Below are 19,354 nucleotides of genomic sequence, written 5' to 3'. Positions count from 1 at the left end.
CCCTCAAATCATCTAAAAATCTTATATTTTCCATAAGGTTGTCTTTTGTTCTTCTATACTGCAAAGAGAACAGGCTCAATCTACTCAGCCTCTCCTCAGAAGATGGGCCCTTCCATACCTGGCATCAGCCTAGTGAATTTCCCCAGGACGGTCTCCAATGCCATTATATCTTAACTTAGATAAGGGACTCAAAACTATTCACAGTATTCCAACTATGGCCAGACTAATGCCTTATATAATTTTAGCAAAACTTTCCTACTTTTATACACCATTCTATTTGAAATAACTGGAATTGCTGTATTGATTTTGGTTGAGCTGCTCTCCAGCCCACCAATTGAGGAATCTGCAGGGACTCACTCCACGTCTGAAGAGAACTGTTAATCAAACAAAGTACCGAAGATGTAACTATTGCAGCACTAACTGAAGTGGGACAATGGGAGAAAGTTGGGATTGTGGGCAGAAAAGCCACTGTATCCACAAAAATAAGAGATTTTATGATTAAAGAGTATGATGTAAGGAGCTCAAGACTGTTCATTCTGACAAAATGCCAAGCAGATTTGGGAACAGATTCATGGTTCAGGTGGTTTATGCAAAAATTCTAAGAGTTCATGTTCTGTTCTATTACACTGTTTTGAGGGAGCAGTGAAGCATAGATAAATTACTCTTGAAAGTTACAAATATGTTGGTACATCAACATAGCCAATCTTTAAACAGTTTGATTAAATGAATCTGAATTTTTCATTTGCTAATATATACCAAAAAAAATTTCCACATTCTCCAGAATCAGCAGTCGTTTTGAAATTCGCATTGAGCATTCCAGACCAATTTTAAAGCAGCCTCAAATCCAAATCATAGTACTAAAATGCTATCTGCTGGTCTAACAGGATGACAATAAATCTATTAAATGTGGACATATAATCAAAAAGATACTTCTTTCACATCAGAACATTCATGTTATGCATTTAGCAAAATAGCATTTTCCAGTAATTTCTGAACATGAAAAAAAATTTACAAGTTAAGAAATGAAACCAGTTAGAAAATAAACTCTACAAAAATAAATCTCAAGATCTGTCATGAGAACTAAAAACAACTACAGCAAAATAGCAGCCTTGATAGCAAGTAATGAGTAGGGTGTAAGTATACAACCATGAACACTACAGTAAGGTCACTTCATGAAACACAGACAGATAATGGAGAGCAACAATTAGTAACATTGAAGTACAAAGGAACACAAAACAATTTACAATCCTTGAGCAGCACATAGTGAATTATGCAGAAACAAAGCTGAAGAAGTTGCAATTTGTTTTGTAATTTCATTCAATTACATTTGGGTCTCAATCACATTAAAGTGTAGTACACATTTCCAAAAATTAAAGATTTTTTAAGATGGAGAGGCTATGCCGCTCTCTTGTAATATCAGAGAACTCTACGAAACTCAACAAGAGTTTCCCCCTGAAGAAAAGATGTTCTTTGAAGGTAAAGATTGACAAAAAGAAAGTTTGAATTTGCAGAAAATGTTGGTTTCATATTCAATTCTAAATCTGCCAATTCAGATAATTACTTTAATGAATGTGAACCTTTTGCTAAGTGGTTATAGAACCAATTAAGTCACAGCAAATTGCACACATTACATATTCCTTAATTTCTCTTTAGGAATAGATGCTTATATACAGCCAACACAATCCATAAAGTTGGAGAAAAGGAGATTTGTACTGAAAGTTTTCTAGAGTATTATACTAGATTGCAATGAAAGTCCAGGTCAAGCCAACATTAATCCTTTATAGGGTTTGGGAATAACATTCACTAACAGAACAACTCAGCCAACCTTGTGTATGTATATATTCATGCCTCCATATGCACGTCAAAATTTAAAAAAAGTTACTTATCTAATTATTTTTTAGGTTCACTCATTACATCAATAAATACAGAAGGCTAGGGATCAGGATACTGAGGAGGCAAGATGTTTTACCCCTAACAATCCTTGATTAAATGTCCTATATTATGCAAACCTTTCTTACACTGTAGCCTTTGCATTCTTTTCCAGTTCAATGTTGTAGCTCATTCCTTCACTCTACTGTGCATTCACTTCATTTACTCTGGAAACAAAGCTACAATTGCTGCTTGGATTTACAAAACATCTCTGTCATAGGACTTTGCATGTGAACAGTACACGGAGTAGAAAACATATCCTTATCATCTTCTGAAGTCTCAGCTCTTAGATTCCAAAATCACCTCAAAACTTCAACCTACAACTGCACGGTCACCTTTCAAACTTCTTTCCTTTCTACTCAGTGTGCACTGTTCACATGTAAAGTGCTATGAAAAAGAAATGTTCTGTAAATCTAAGCTGCAATTGCTCTATTGTCATTTTTAAACTGGGAGTGGCAATAAACTGAGGAGAAAACAAAATTTTCCTCCCTTATCGTGGGAAAGCTGCTCTTTGTACTTTTGAGACATAATTGTCAAAGCAAGGAATCATCACCCAAACTTACAGCACAGTGTTCGAAAATAGTGCTGTCTTCATCATAATACACATTTCTCTAGCTGCATCAGATTTAGCCATGAGATATATTTAATCATTTTGGAGGTGTTAACATTTGTGTTTTAGAAATGGCAAACCATCTAGATGTTTGAGATTTTACAGATTCATGTGCTGGAGCATGGAATGGTAAATTTGTCTGTAATTTTCCAGACCCTGCATCAATCCTAAAACATAACACACTGTAGCTATCAACCAAAGGCATCAGCGGCTCCCTACACAGCCCAAAAGTACAGAAGTGACATGTACCCTGCACCAATTTATTCTTGCTACTAGTACGCCAAATGGAGGAGAGAATTAAATTGAATTGAATTGAATTGAATTTGTTGTCACGTGTACAAAACTTTGTCTTGTGAGCAATACAGGCAGATCAGATTTAAGTAGCTTAGATACGTAAAAATAGGTAAACAGCAGCAAAAACAAAAACACAGGTACAGGCAAATGTTAAGATTTTGTAAGTCCATTCAGTACTCTAACAACAGTAAGGTAAACACTGCTTTGAAACTGGCTGGTGCATGTGAAACTGGCTGAGTCGTCTTAAAACTTATTCATCCCATGACATTTGACCAAAAGCAGTACAAGGGTAAGGTATTTTTTGAAAATTCCATGGATAGATACTTAGTGCTTAGAAAGGATTAAATGCAAGTATTATACTTGAGAATATTAATAGGAATAAAGCAACATTGAGTGGCATCTTTGAGACTATTGATTAAACTGAAAACAAACTACATAGCCAATTGTGGTAGCGCATGACACACAAAGTGACAAACAAAAACATAGCAAAAGTAATACTGATCATTCTGATGCACAAAAGATCCTTTGAAATTGAACGTCTCAGCTATATTTTTCATTTTTGTTTGGCAGATAAAGCAAGGTGTGTGAATCGGTTAATCACCCATCTTTCAACTGAAATACCAAAACAGTTTACTTTCATGAAAAGCTCAAAATTTCATATGAAAATAGTTTATTTCAATTCAAAGTTCACTTTAAAAAAAAGTTAAAGCCCTTACCACTGCTACATTTTGTTGAATATCAATAGCAGTTGCCAATCCTCCAATTGACTGCAAGTCTTCATATGTTACACTACAAGCAAGAAATACACATTGCAAATATTCAGAGTAGTTGGCATTCAATGGGAAGTTACAACTCCATGAGTACAAAATCTCAAGTTCATATTCAAACTTAGGTACACTTACTTTTTGCGCTCATCAGTTTGAGAACTGCTTCTGATCTGTGCAAACATATCAAAATTAGCTGAATCTCGAGCATCTGGATTGCAGTTGGTCAATGAGCTAAGGGTGCCACTAACACTGTCTGCCCCCAGATCTGTAAAAATAAAATACTTCATTGACTGTTATGCTAATTTCAGGGGGTGACATAAAAGCAAAAATACTGCCGAAGAAAAGCTGCAACAATAGAAAATAATGTAAATTTTAGGACTCATGCCAAAATAGTGTTAATATCACTGAACTAGTAAATCAGAACTCTAGGAGAATGTCGTGGGCCATGGATAATAATTGTATCATGGTAGATAGAGATGTTTGAATTTAATAAAAATTAAGAATAAAAAGTTATCTTAATGGCGACCTTGTAGCCACCCATAATTGTGGTAAAGTCCCATCTGGTTCACTAATGGTCCTTTTAGGGAAGGAAATCTGCCATCCTTGACAGGTTTATCCTGCATGCGAGTCCAGACCCACAGCAATGCAGCTGACCATTAGCTACCCCCTGGGCAATTAGGGATTAGCAATAAATTCTGACCTAGCCAGCAATACCCAGATCTCATGAAAAGAATAATTAAAAAATACTGAACAGATCTGACAGCATCTGTGGTTAGAGTAAAAGAATTAACATATCAGGTTGAAAAAAAGTTTCATTATAACCAGAGAACAGGAGAGAGATTTGTTAGGTTTAAAGCAAATATAGTATCAGGAAATGTTGGGAAAAAAAAATGACAGTCCAAGGCAAGAGAGGGCAATAACGGAAGAACAAGCAAAAGCAGTGTCCAAAGGAAGCTCGAAACGTTCATTACCCTCAAGATAGTTTGATGGTTCTCTGCATTTTTCTTCAATAGTGGCTCATCCACTAGTGCCCCTGACTTGTTCTCATACTGAACAACTTCTCCTTCAAATCCACTCACTTCCTCCAAATAAAAGATGCTGCTATGGAAAGTTGCATATATACTAGCTTTTCTGTGGAATATATTTCAATCCGACTTGGGTCCCTTCACTCACCTCTTTTGCCAGGAAGTTTGCATCTATTTCCAAAGTCTGATTCTTCCTTTCCCTGACTTTTCCATCTGTTTGCTGGCATAGGCTACCGAACAACATTCACCATTGGTTGATTGACTCCTAAAGCTGTGTTGACATTTTTTCTCATCCTGTTTCCTGTAAGGACTCTAACCATTCTCTTACCATACCAGCACTTCAAAGGAATATTCATTATACCTCAATCCCCACCATTTAGCTGATAAAGCCCTCAACCATGCCATCCTAGTTGGAGAATGTCTGCTCTCAGGCTTACAGCAGACTCCCTCAGACAATAGGGCTCTTACTTACACTCAACTTCCTACCCAACAAGAAAGGGATCATCCTTGATGATTTCCTCCATCTCCAGGGTGATATTTAACAACTTCCTCTCACCTTGCAGCACTCTCAGACTAATTCTTTTGCAATACTTTGATTCACACATGTATTACCTTCAAACCATTTCCTCTTCCACAGCAATGCTTGTCGCCTTTAGATTAGACACTTCAATCAGATTTCAGGTTGTAACAATTCTCCCATCTTGTTTTGTGTTTTTATGATTTCGTACAGCAGAATGTGTAATGATTTTGTTTTTTTCATTCATCTGGACACATCCTTTACTATTTCTTCCAGTATCATTGCCTTTTCTCTGAGCATACAATCAAATTATTTTTCAAATCTCTCTATCACAGGACTTCTTATTTTTAATATCCTTCCCAAATCCCTCCTCTGCTTCTGTATTTGGCAGCTAGCTGCTGCACTCGGAGTTTTAAAAGTTCATAAGTAAAGAAGGCAAGTGCGAGTTTAGGATGCCAGATGGATCGGGATTAGTGTGCCAAAGGGATAGAATGCCAAATGGTGAGGCAGAGGCAGACTGGTTTCAGATTGGGGTAAACAAATCAGTGGAATGGACATGATAAATTCCCCCATAGCGTCCCAGGATATGCAAGCTAGGTGAATTAGCCATGTTTAATTTGGATTTACAGGGCTAGATTGAAAGAGTGGGTCTGGGTGGGATGTTCTTTGGAGTATCTGCACTATAGGGATCATATGATGAACAACAACTCAGTAATAATTTACACATTTTTAAACACTACACGTTAATGCTGGGATTCCAACATATTTAATAAGAATTCTCTGATTCCTATCGTGTAGATTAGATGATCCAGGTTCAAAGACATGAAACCACTTCCTTACCCAGCCCAGCGAGCTGTGAGGACAAAGTAGGAGCACTCATATTTCCAACCATTGGGCTCACAACTGCAGGGGAACCTGGGCCCAAGTCTATTAGATTATCTGTGTCTGTAACTTCATTCAATACCTATTGAAATGAATAAGAAATTAATAGACCATGAATTGAGCAAACAAACCCATTCATTGAAAGTTTCTAGAGATCTTTGTAATTAGAATTGCATGGTCTTTACTTACACCATCTCTTGCATCCTGACTTTCACATCCTGATCTGCATCGTTCAAATCTGCATAGAAGACATGACACACCAGGAAAAGCAATTTGTCTGATATGATGCAGGGGATTTCATTTATATACATTTTAACATTGTTTGTTTTAGAGTTTGGATTTTGAACCTGTGGCATGCGAGTTTGAGCTATATCGATGAAGGGGTTTAATGCTGAATTAGTGAGTATTTCTGTAACTATGGTGATTTCTCTTAATGCACAGAACGTAAAATAAACGTCCCAGAGAGTAATGTCATTTTGTTTTCATTGTGAGAGTTAAGGGGGAAAACTAGGAGGAAATATTCGTTAAATTTCAGATAGAAGAAAGGGAATGTTTTCTTTGGACAGAAGAAACTTTATTGAGTCCTGAAGGACAGGCTCATAGCATAGTGATGGTGGGATACAGGATGCTTGCCTTTATTAGTTGTGCATAGATTGTAAGAGCAAGGTGATTATGGTGGAGCAATAGAGAACTGGTTGGCCACAGCTGGAATACTGTGCGCAGCATTGGTTGCCACACCATAGGAAGGATGTGATGTGATTGCACTGGAGGGGATGGAGAGGATAGTCACCAAGACATCACCTGGGACGGAATGTTTCAGCTGAATTAGGTTGTTTCCTTTGAATGGAGGGGGTGTGCAGACACGGGAGGCAAGAAATGACACCTGATCCAGGTATAAAGCATTATGAGGGGCATGTACAGGGTGGCTAGAGAACAGCTGTTCTCCTCAGTTGATGCGTCAAGGGGACATACTTATACAGTAAAAGGCAAGAGGTTTAAAGAAGATTTGAGGAAAGGCTTTTTCACCTGGGGGTGGTGGGAGACTACCATGCAATACTTGGGATGATAGGTGAGGCAGGTTGTTTCACAACCTTTAAAAATACTTGAGAGAAATACTTGAAGTATCATAACATTCAAGGTTATGGGCCTAGTGCAGCAAAGTGAGCCTAGACTAGATTTAACATAGTTTTGGCAGTACAGAGTGAGCCAAAGGGCCTCTTTGATGTTGTATGATTCTATGATCGGCTGAAGATAGATGCATAAGAGGGTTACTCCTGAAGGGAGACAGCTGAGAATTGCTGAGAAATAAGTTAAACAAACTCCATCTGTTAAAGTAAAGTTCCAAATGAGAAATGGTTGGTTAAAACCCTGAAGCAGTAATCAGAAGCTGAGAAAGATTAAGCTCAGTTGTATGAAGACTCAAAGAGGTTTTCAGATTTTGAAAGACCAGAAGTCAAAGCCATGATATAGATGCGACAACGAATGGAATTCTCTTTCAAGCAGTATCATGAAGGAGCATTGTTGAGATTGTATTTTACTGTATGCTTCAAAATCTTTAAGTGTGTGCTGTATCTAATTTGCTTAGTTTATTCTATTTAGCTTAATTTCTTTTGCATGATTGTAATACATTACTAGCAATTAGCTTCAAAAGACCCCAGCACATTCCTAAGATGTAGCATATGAAATTAAAACAATGCAAATTCTTCTATTTGGTTCACTACTCTCAAAAAAAAACATATAGCAGGCATGGAAATTAAACAACACTGATGTTACTTTTTGCTCCTGGGTTCTCTCTTCACTTCTTTGGCCCTTACTTTGATTAGAAGACTGTAAGAGCAGAAATTAGGCCATTCAGTCCATCGAGTCTGCTCTGCCATTCAATCTAAGTTTCTCAACCTCATTCTCCTGCTTTCGCCCCGACCCCTAGACACTCAAGAACATATCTGATTCCGTCCCAAGTGTCCAACATTCCCAAAATTTAAAAAGTGATTTCAAAGTCTATCACAGGGTCTTGCCAGTTTGTCTTATCCTTAAGTAGTCAGTTTGAACTTGTAAATGCCCGAATATATTTTGCTGCAGAGTAATATGGTGACACAATAACAATATTAATAGGCAGTTCCACAAATTAATCGGGAGAATGTGGCAGAGTGATAAGTCATGTATCAGATATTGTTTATTCCACTTCTAGGTTCTAAATTACAGTTTACAAAACATAAGATCATTGAGTTAGTCAGCAGTATTTAGGAATTAGTGTTGTCAAATGAGGAAGATCATTTACACAAAGTAGCAGCAAGCTGGTCACTCACCTTTCATACCGAAGGAAAACATTATTAAGATCATCATTTACATGTAGAAGTTCCTCTGTGATCTCTTCATTAGTTACATTGGAAAGAAGTTCTACCACCCGTTGTTGCATTGCTCGACATGTGCGATTTAGTTCCTTGATTGAAGGATACAGGACATGTTAACCAGTTCTGTGTACTAAAAGCATAGTGAATCAAATAATTTGTTTAATAACAACTTTGGTGAATGAAGATCAACAGAGTATTGAAAACAGGCATTTCTTTTGGCATATCAAGCTGTCCTAGGTTGAATATTATTTAGGCCGAACACATTAGGAATTGCTCAAAATTGCTCACTTGCAGACCAACTATGTGACTTTTGCCATTTCAGACACCAGCGCATTGTGGCTTTTGAATTAGCCTGTCAATTTAGTGATAATCAGGATTGAATTAGGGGACATTTCAGCACATTATGCTCACAGATCATTCCTGAAGAAGGGCTTATGCCCGAACGTCGATTCTCCTGCTACTTGGATGCTGCCTGACCTGTTGCGCTTCTCCACAACACATTTTTCATGCTCACAGATCAAGATTAGCTCAAACTCAACTTTTGAGGAAATCTTATATGTCAAAATATAAAACATTCATTCTATGTAGAGATGTCTTTGAAAGGAATAAATGCAAATGAATACTGATAAAAGACTCAGCCATGGAATCAGAATAGATAGCTCTGGTTTACAAAAATAAAGGCAAAAAATCTAAAGGTTTCATTCTGTTTTTCAATAATTTCACTGCAAGTTCACTTCAGACCTTCGGCAGAAGAGTGTTCCATTGCATTAAAAACAGTACGCCTTTACTACTACTACTACTACTACTACATGCCTTCACCATTTATAATTATTATGCAGTTATACAGGGCCTTGGTGAGACCACACCTTGAGTATTGCATGCAGTTTTGGTCTCACAGTCGGAGGAAGGAGATTCTTGCTACTGAGGGAGTCCAACAAAGTTTCACCAGACTGATTTCCGGGATGGCAGGACTGATCGACTGCGCTTGTACTCACTGGAATTTAGAAGAATTGGGGGTGGGTGGGGGAGAAAGAGTCTCAGAAATATAAAAGCCTGGACAGACTAGATGCGGTCAGAATGTTCCCGAAGTTGAGGAAGTCCAGAACCAGGGATAACAGTCTAAGAATAAGGGGTAAGCCATTAAGGACTGAGAGGAGAAAGAATTTCTTCACAGAGAGATGTGAACCTGTGGAATTCTCTTCTACAGAAAGCTATTGGAGCCAGTTCATTAGATATATTCAAGGGAGCTGTAGAGCTAAAGGAGTCAAAGGGTAAGGGGATACGGAGATTGCATGATCAACCATGATCATATTGAATGGTGGTGCAAGGTTAAAAGGGCTGAATGGCCTAATCCTGCACCTATTTTCTATGTTTCTTTGACGAGCAGATTGCCAAAATCCCCAAAATGAGCCACAAGGTTGCGTGCAGATTGTATGATAAGGTAACAAAATCTTCCCACTGGAGAACTTATTGCTACTAAAAACTTTTCACAAAGTTCAAAGTAACTGAAAGTTGAAACTTCAACCTTGAGATGTTTTATTATGGTACCTTTCAGGGAAACACTAGCGAAAAACATAATTTGCAAGTAACATCAGCATTCTCACCTGCAGCAACTCAAAGTCAGATTGATTTTCTTCTCCAGGAACTGTTTCTGTCAACATTTCAGACATAACTTTTGTATTTCCACGGACAACATCCAACTCGCTGCGCAACCTGGCAAGCTACCATACAAAAAGCTCAACTTAAAACAAAAAAGTAAATTCTAAGATTAACCAATAGAAAATATCACATAGAAACAGATTCACTCACATACTGAAAAACTAGGAGATGGTTGTCTACTCTACTGCACCATTCCAGTCACACATCATTTATCTGATGCTGCCTTGAATTGAGCAGAATAGGTCAAGCATTGGATCTTTGTTATTGTCTGATGCAAAAATCAGCAGGAAGAATTGATTGGACTGCAAACAAATTTATTCCTCTCCAATGTGAAAGTGAAAGTCCAGTGATGTTTAAGACAAAACATATAACACACTTACTGCCAGAATAAATTATTTCAACTGAATTTAAAAATAGTCAATTCTCCATCATTCTGCTTTTTAAAATTTGTTTTAGACATGTGGGCATCACTGGCTCTGCCAGAATTTACTGCAAGGTGGTGGTGAGCTGTCTTCATTTAACTGTTGCAGTCTTTAGTGCAAAGACACCCAACAAACTATTAATGAGGATGTTTCAAGGTTTTGATACAGCGAGTGAAGAAAAGGAGATGTACTTCCAACCTCATGTGTGGTTACCAGTGGAACATGCAGATGATGCTGTGCCTACATATTTGCGACCCTAATTCTCTTAAGTAATAGAGCTCGTGGGTTTGGACAGTGCTGTCAGAGGAACCTTAGTGAGTGCAGTACATCTTACAGCTGGCACATACTTACTTCCGCGACGAAGGGAATGAATACTGAAAGGTGGTGCAGATGGGATTCCAATCAAGCAGGTTGTTTCTCAGAAATGGTGTCAAGCTACTAACTGGTTGTTGGAGCTACACACATTCAGGAAAACAAACAGCATCTCATCACGCGCCTGATGTGTTCCTTATATTTGGTCAACAGGCATATCAATGCCTGTCACTTTCATGACCAGAGGGGAGTTATTTGCCACATAATTCTTAGTCTCTGTCCAGCTCTTGCAGCCAAAGTATGGCTTGGCAAATTAAATTTTTAGTCAATATTAACCCCCAGATATTGTTGATAGGGGATTCAGTGATGTCAGGCTAGATTATCCCTCATCAGTTATGGTCATTGCCTGTCATTTGTTCTGCAGGGTTGTGATCAAAGCTCAACTATCCTCAGCTACTTCATTAACGACCTCCCATCCATCACAAGGTTAAAAGTGGGATATTCACTAATGTTGTTCGATGCTCAGTACCATTTGCAACCCCTCAGATAACGAAGCAGTCCATTTCAAATTGCAATAAGACGTGGAAAGTATCCAGACAGACTGACAAGTGACTTGCACATCACAAGCACTGGGCAATGACAGAACCTAACCACCAACTCTTGACAGTAAAAAATGAGGTCTGCAGATGCTGGAGATCACAGCTGAAAATGTGTTGCTAGTTAAAGCACAGCAGGTTAGGCAGCATCTCAGGAATAAGGGCTTATGCTCGAAACGTCGAATTCCCTATTCCTGAGATGCTGCCTAACCTGCTGTGCTTTAACTAGCAACACATTTTCAGCACCAACTCTTGACAATCAATTGCATTTCTGGCAACACTGGTGCAGACATTTTTCTTTTTAAAAGACAATTGACCAGAAACTGAACTGAACATTGCAGGTATGAGATCACGTCAGAAGCTAGGAATTCAGCACCAACTAACGCATCTCCTGACTCCCCAAAACTTGAGGGATTTAGGGTTAACCCATCTACAAGAGATGGGTCAGGAGTCTGATAAAATATTCCCCATTTAGCTGGATAATTGCAGCTCCAACAGCACAAAGGCTGACATCATCATGGACAAAGCAGTCCACTTGATTAGCATCCACAAATACCCACTTCCTCCACAACAGACACAAAGTGGCAGCAGTGTGTACGATCCATAAGATGTGCTGTTGAAGTTCAAAGCTCCTCAGACAGCATTTTCCAAATCCATGACCCCCTACTTAGGAGGACAAGGACAGCAGATATATGAAACCAACATCTCTTGCAAGCTCCCTTCCAAGTCACAGAGCACTTTGACTCGGAACTACATTGTTTTACCTTTCTTGTCACTGGGTCAAAATCCTGGAAGTTCACTCCTAACAATATTGCAGGTGCCCCTGTGCCCCAAGAACTGCAGTGGCAGTTTCTCCAGGACAATTAGGGATGGTCATTACTAGTGACATAGTCAATGCTTAAAAATGTGTTGCTGGAAAAGCGCAGCAGGTCAGGCAGCATCAAAGGAACAGGAGAATCGACATTTTGGGCATAAGCCCTTCTTCAGGCTTGAAGAAATGTCGATTCTCCTGTTCCTTTGATGCTGCCTGACCTGCTGCACTTTTCTAGCAACACATTAAGCTCTGATCTCCAGCATCTGCAGTCCTCACTTTCTCCTTTTTACATGCTACCCACATCCCATGAACAAAACGAAAGCTTAATACTACATTAAGTCCATCAATTATCAATTTGATGGACTGTAGAAATTCACCAAGGCTCTTCTGACAGCACCTTCAACCCATGACCACTCCCAATTATAAAAAGAACAGCAAATATGCCACTATTTTCAAGTTCCACTCCAAGTCACTTTCCATCCTCACTTGGAAATATATTGTTGCTCCTTCACCATCACCGGCTCAAAATTCTGGAATGCCCTCCCCAACAACATTGGTGTGCCTACAGCAGAATGGATGGCAGAAGTTCAAGGCAGCAGCTCACCACTACCCTCTCAACGGCAATTACTAACAGGCAATAGATGCTGGTTCAACCAGTAAAACCCATACCCCTTGAATGAATTTAAAAATAAATAAAACTTGAAACATTCCTACATCAAAGGTGTTTAAAAAATAATTTATGAATCATCAATTAAGAAGATGTGCCTGAAGATAGATAAATATACTTCAGCCTTGTCTTTTGGACTGATGTACTGGGCTCCCCCATTGTTTAGGATTAGGATATTTGTGAACCTTCCACCTCCTGCTTATTGTTTAAATTGTCCCCCATCATTCACGATTGCTGATGGCATCAGTGCAGATTTTAGATCTAATCAACTGGTTGTGGGATGTCTTATTCCTGTCTTTTGCATGCTGTCTCCAATGTTTGGTACACAAGTAATTCTATTTTGTAGCTTCACCAGGCTAATCTCTCTTTTCAAGGTAGGCCTGATGTTAATCCTGGAATGCCTTCTGTGCCCTTCAATGAAGCAGGGTTAATCCCTGGCTTGATGGTGATGATCGGTTGAGGGGCATACCAGGGCATGAGGATGAAGACTGTTTTGGGAGTACAATTTGTCTCTTGTTGATGACTCACAACATCTTGTGGATATCCAGCTCAGAGTAGCTCAATCTGTTTTAAAGTCGGTCTCATTTAGCATGGTAGTAATGCTACACTGAACATGGAGTATATAGAACATAGAACAGTACAGGCCCTTCAACCCTCGATGTTGTGCAAACCTTTTATCCTTCTCTATATTAGACTAACCAACATACCCTTCATTTTACTGTCTTCCACGTGCCAATCCAAGAGTTGCCTAAATGTCCCTAAAGCATCTGACCCTACCACTGCTGGCAGTGCATTCCATACACCCACCACTCTCTGCATAAAGAACCTACCTCTGATATCTCCCCTAAACTTACCTCCAATCACCTTAAAATTATGCCCCTTCGTGATAGCCATTTCCACCCTGGGAAAAAAAAAATTAACTATTCACTATCTATGCCTCTCACCAGCTTGTATGCCTCTATCAAGTCATCTCACTACCTTCTTCGCTACAATGAGAAAAGCCCTAGTTCCCTCAACCTTTCTTCATAAGACATGCCTTCCAGTCCAGGCAGCATCCTGGTAAATCTCCTCTGCACCTTCTCTAAAGCTTCCACATATAATGAGGCAACCAGAACTGAACACAACATTCCAAGTTTGGTCTAACCAGTGTTCTACAGAGCTGCAGCAAAACCTCAAGGCTCTTAAACTCAATCCACCTGCTAACGAATGCCAACGTACCATACGCGTTCTTAACAACCCTATCAACCTGGGTAGCAACTCTGAAGAATCTATGAATGAGTACCCAAAGATCCTTCTGTTATTCAGACCTCCAAGAAACCTGCCTTTAAAGCTGTATTATGTTCAAATCAGATTTTCTAAAATGAATTACTTCATACTTTTCCAAGTCGAAATCCATCTACCAATTATTATCCCAATTCAACCTATAACAGCCTTCCACACTATCCACCACTCCATCAACCTTCGTGACATCAGCAATATTATAACCCACCCTTCCACTTCTTCATCCAAGTCATTTATAAAAATCACAAAAAAAGTAGAGATCCCAGAATAGCTCACTGTGCAACACCACTGGTCACCGAGTGCCAGGCTGAATACTTAACATTCACTACTACCCTCTTTCTTAGGGTTAGCCAATTCTGTATCCAGCTGGCCAAATTTCCCTGTATCCCATGCCTCCTTATTTTCTGAATGAGCCTACCATGGGGAACCTTATCAAATACCTTGCTAAAAATCAAAGTACACCACATCTCTACCTTCAATTATTTTGTCACATCCTCAAAAAATGCAATAAAGCTTGAGGCATGACCTACCCCTGCTATGCTGACTATCTCTAATCAAACTATGGTTATCCAAGTAATCATAAATCCTGTCTCTCAGAATCCTCTCCAATGATTTTCCCACCACAGACATATGACTGACTGGTCTGTAATTCCCAGGATTATCCCTATTCCCTTTATTGAACAAGGGAATAACATTTGCCACCCTCCAATCATCTGGCACTACTCCAGTGGACAGTGAGGATGTAAAGCTCATTGCAAAAGCCACAGCAATCTCTTTCCTTGCTTCCTGTAGTAACCTTGGGTATATCCTGTCAGACTCAGGGCACTTTTCTGATCTTATATTTCTCAAAATTTTCAGCACATCCTCTTTCTTAACATTAACCTGTTTGGGTAGATCAGCTTGTTTCACAGCTTGTGCTCAGAAACATCAAGAATGCTTCAGTATTTTCTGCTGAGCGCAAAGTATTCATTAAAAGGACCTCGCTTACCTCCTCCGACTCCAGGCAATAATTCTCTCCACCATCCCTAATCAGCCATACCTTCACTCTAGCCATCCTCTTGTTCCTCACATAAGTGTAGAATGCCTTAGGATGTTCCTTCATCCGTCCTGCTAAATATTTTTCATGCTCTCTTCTAGCTCTCCTGAGGCCATTCTTCATTTCCTTCCTGGCTACCTTGGAACCCTTTAGAGTCCTGTCTGATCCTTGCCTCCCCTGTAGTTGGCCTACCGACATATTGAGATAGGATACACCTGACAAAAATTACCCCATCCAAACTATTTAACCTAAGCAGGTTCCAATCAATATTTGGGAAGTTAAAGTCACCCATGAAAACAACCCTGTTATTTCCGCACTTTTCCAAAATCTGCCTCCCAACCTGCTTCTCTGTATCTCTGTTGCTACCGAGAGGTCTGTAGAAAATGCCCAATAAAGTGACTGCTCCTTTCCTGTTTCTGACTTCCACCAATACTGATTCTGTAGACAAACCTTCCGCGATGACCTCTCTTTCTACAGCTGTTATGCCATCCCTAATTAGCAATGCCACTCCCCTACCTCTTTTACCTCCCTTCTTCCTATTCCTTTTTAAACATCTAAACTCTGGAACATCCAACAACTATTCCTGCCCCTGTGATGTCCAAGTCTCTGTAATGGCCACAACATCATTGTTCCAAGTACCGATCCATGTTCTTAGTTCATCATCCTTATTCCTGATACTTCTTGCATTAAAACAGACACACTTCAACCCAGCACACTGACTGCTACTTTGCCCCATCAACTGTCTGTCCCTCCTCAAACTCTTAAATGTGAAGACGGGGCTGTCTCTATAAACATTGTGCAGTGATCTTTCCTACTAATTGTTTTTTTTAAGAGGATGGTGAAAGAAAGAGCATAGGTAGTAACCAGCAGGAGATTTCCTTGACCCCGTACGTCCTGACATTAGGAAGTTTAAATAGAATCTAGAGTCTGGGAAACTCCTTCTTGACAGTATATCATAATGCCCCTACCTCCGGTGTCATACGGATGGTGCTGGTTGTGTCTAATACATAGTAATACTCATGGAATCTTACAATATCAGGCTATTTCTTGAATACTCTCTGAAACAACTCTTCCAATTTTGACACTAGCAATCAGATGCTGGTAAGTAGGACTTTGCATGATCAACAGCTGTAGTCATTTTTGGTACCCAGGTTGATGTCAGGTAATCTGTTCAGTTTCATTCTTTTCTTTAGACTTTGTAGTCATTGATACAATTGAGGCAGCTTGCTGGGACAATTGAGAGGGTAATTAAGAGTCAACAATACTGTTGTAGGTCTGGAGTCATACATTGGTCTGACCAGGTAAGGATGGTGGGATTTCTTTCCCTTACAATTGGAATTGGTTGCATCGTCACCAGGCTTTTAATTCCAAAATGTGTTGAATTCTACTTTCACCATTATGGCATTCAAACACAATCATTATTCTGAGGGTTTCTGGATTAGTAGTCCAGTGACATTACCACTATTCCATCTCCTCCCTTGCAGTTAGGGAGCTGGGCATCCGATAGACATTTGGCAATGGGTCAATTTTAAAATTCTCATCTTTGCTTGTACATCCCTCCATGGCCTCAAAACTATCTATGTAACCTCCTCCAACCCAATTTTGCAGAGGTACTTCTTTAATTCTGGCCTCTTGAACATCATGGATTGTGATTGAGCCATTACTGTCTGGTATTCCCTCTCCAAATTCATCTTCACTTTCCTTCTTTTAAGATATCCCTCAAAACTTTCATCCTAATAGCCCCTTATCTTAGTGTCAAATTTGGCTTTATAATAGTGGGAAATACCAGGTATGATGTTAGCTTGAGAGGAAGTGGGTTAAATGGACAAGAAACAGTAGGGATAAAAAAAAAAGCAGTTGAGTGCTGTGTGGATTGGGGTTGGGGTTCAGCTATTTAAATCAAAGTCAATGACTTCGGCGAAGGAACCAAGAACAAAGTATCCATGCTTACTGATGATACAAAGTGAAGTTGGAATATAAACCATGAGGAAGATAGTTTAATTAGACGACAACAGGGTAGCTAAAGGAGTAGAATGTGGGGGAGCGTGGGGTTTATTCACTTTGTTCACAAGATTAGAAAAACAGAATATTTTTAAGCACGAAACATGTAAATGTACAATTCTCTCTGGCCATCAACAAGGAGCACAAAGTTAACACGAAGGTACAGCAAGCCTTTATGGTAACCTTCATTACAAAGAGACTAAAGAACATCAAAAACGAAACAGTGGTACAATCGTAAAGAACTTGCATGAATCCACAAATGTAGTAACGAGCACAGTTTTCACCTCTATATTTCAGTAAGGTTTGGAAGTGGTACACTGCAGGTTCACTTGATTGGTTTCCGAGATTATCCAATGATGAAAAGTCATGTAAATTGGGCCTACACTTTCTAGCATCTAGAAGGATGGCAAATAATGTTATACAAACATGCAAGGTTTCTCAGGAGGTTTGACAAGGTGGCTGAGGAATCTAAAACATGGATGCACAATCTTAGACAAGGAGTCAGTCATTTAGGAACGAGGTGAGAAGAAATTTCTTCACTCAGATTGTAAAGCTTTGAAATTCTCAATCCAAGAGGGTTGCAGATACTCCAATGTACTCAAAGCAGAGGAAGATTTTTGGCCTTTCAGGGAATGAAGGGATAGGGGAAGCCAGTGATCAATCATGATCATGATGAATGACAAAGCAGCCTTGAAAACCCATGTGTTCCTATTGCACATTTTTGCAAAAGGAGTTATATAAACATAAGTTGTTGAGGTACTCTCAATTTTTTCACCTGTTCAACGTTTGCAGTGATTGGTCCAGCTGGAAGGCCTCGTGGGGCTGTATAGGCAGTCAGTGTGGAGGGTACAGATAACATGCTGTTTGGTGAAGTGTTTTTCTGTAGGGACTGAGGCATTGGTTTGTTCATTGCCGGATCTACCTCAGGAATGCACTGCAGTTGAAATAAAATATACAGACATCTTCAGTGTAAAATGGAAACAAGGTTTGAAACTTCAATAACTTATTTTGATGAATGAATGAATGAATATTACTGAGCACTTTCCAACTTCTGACAGAGCAACCCATATTTCCTCATTAGTGCAAATGAGTTAAGATTCACTGGTTCACCTATTACCATTCATTCTAAAACAAAAAAAAAGTGCTTTTTAAAAAATATTTTCACAGCATCATAAATTTTCAAACCACAGCATCAAATCTACAAAATCTCTGTGCAAATGAGCACAGAATACATCTATTCCCATGCTGTAGGCAAACATTGAAAAGGAATGATTCCCTAGGCAAATGTAGAAGTGCACAGAGAATCTGAGGCACAGATAATGATCAAGCTCTACAGCTACACCTAGAGTGCACAGAAGCTACATCAGTTCCTATATTTCAGAAGTGTTCAATAATCAATACAGTTTCCCCTTAGTTGAAGATAAGATGAACAAATGCAATGAAACTGTGCTTATTGTTTGGATGATAGATAAATTACAACTGGAAATTTAATAATCAGAAAGCAGATACTTCTCAATTCACAGAATAAATCTAATACAAACTAAAAGTATTGATTGCAACCAATATGAAAGGCAGGAGTTAACTCTGACAAATTCTACACAAATACAAAAATAATTATTTTCTACTATTTTGAAAACACTAATGTGATGATAAATGGGGAAAAGATATGCCAATGAAACATATTGTTGAATTTTCTTCAAATAAATGCAGTATGTAACCTATGCCATAGAAAGTATTCATCATTATTGACATGCAGACTGCAACGGAGCTAAATCTCCCTCCCACATGCAAATTAAAATGTAGATTTTAAGTTGCACCAATGTTCCCATCAAAACTAAAAATGCATTTGAAACAAATATTTAAATCACTTGTATCAACGTTTTCTGTCTTCTCTGCAGGCTATAATGAATCTGTAAGTTCACTTGAAAGCTGCATGCTGAAATTTAACAACTGATTTTATTTGCACTCAACAAAAAACGCTGAAGTGCAAGTCAATCGTGCACTTAGAAGCATCCATCACACTGACATAGGGCAATGCTTACTCTCCCTGGTGTGTGTATTGGAGACAGTGCATCCAGGTCTGCCATTGGAAACTCCATTCCTTTCCTCTTCAACTCTTCATAAATATGAACTACTCCAGTCAGATCTGGACTACTCCTGAAAGCATCAGCCCAAGCCTAAGAGTGAAGAC

General features: G+C 39.0%; 1 protein-coding gene across 4 annotated transcripts in view; it reads right to left on the bottom strand.

Moving 5' to 3' along the window:
• Positions 1 to 19,354, bottom strand: part of LOC132825466 (TOM1-like protein 2) — a 70,040-nt gene that overhangs the window by 21,523 nt on the left and 29,163 nt on the right. For 3 of the 4 annotated variants that reach the window (XM_060840774.1, XM_060840771.1, XM_060840772.1), the window contains exons 5-12: positions 19,206 to 19,340; positions 17,939 to 18,097; positions 9,980 to 10,096; positions 8,331 to 8,464; positions 6,214 to 6,262; positions 5,983 to 6,106; positions 3,736 to 3,865; positions 3,550 to 3,622 (exon numbers count right to left, since the gene is read on the bottom strand). In XM_060840774.1, the coding sequence (XP_060696757.1) occupies positions 3,550 to 3,622; positions 3,736 to 3,865; positions 5,983 to 6,106; positions 6,214 to 6,262; positions 8,331 to 8,464; positions 9,980 to 10,096; positions 17,939 to 18,097; positions 19,206 to 19,340 (921 nt within the window). The remainder of the gene's footprint in view (positions 1 to 3,549; positions 3,623 to 3,735; positions 3,866 to 5,982; positions 6,107 to 6,213; positions 6,263 to 8,330; positions 8,465 to 9,979; positions 10,097 to 17,938; positions 18,098 to 19,205; positions 19,341 to 19,354) is intronic. The other variant, XM_060840773.1, reaches the window with a different exon arrangement.

Source organism: Hemiscyllium ocellatum, chromosome 20, assembly GCF_020745735.1.
Source record: "Hemiscyllium ocellatum isolate sHemOce1 chromosome 20, sHemOce1.pat.X.cur, whole genome shotgun sequence".
Lineage (NCBI taxonomy): Eukaryota > Metazoa > Chordata > Chondrichthyes > Orectolobiformes > Hemiscylliidae > Hemiscyllium > Hemiscyllium ocellatum.
Note: the sequence above shows the minus strand (reverse complement) of the source record. Positions and strands in the feature narration are given on the sequence as shown.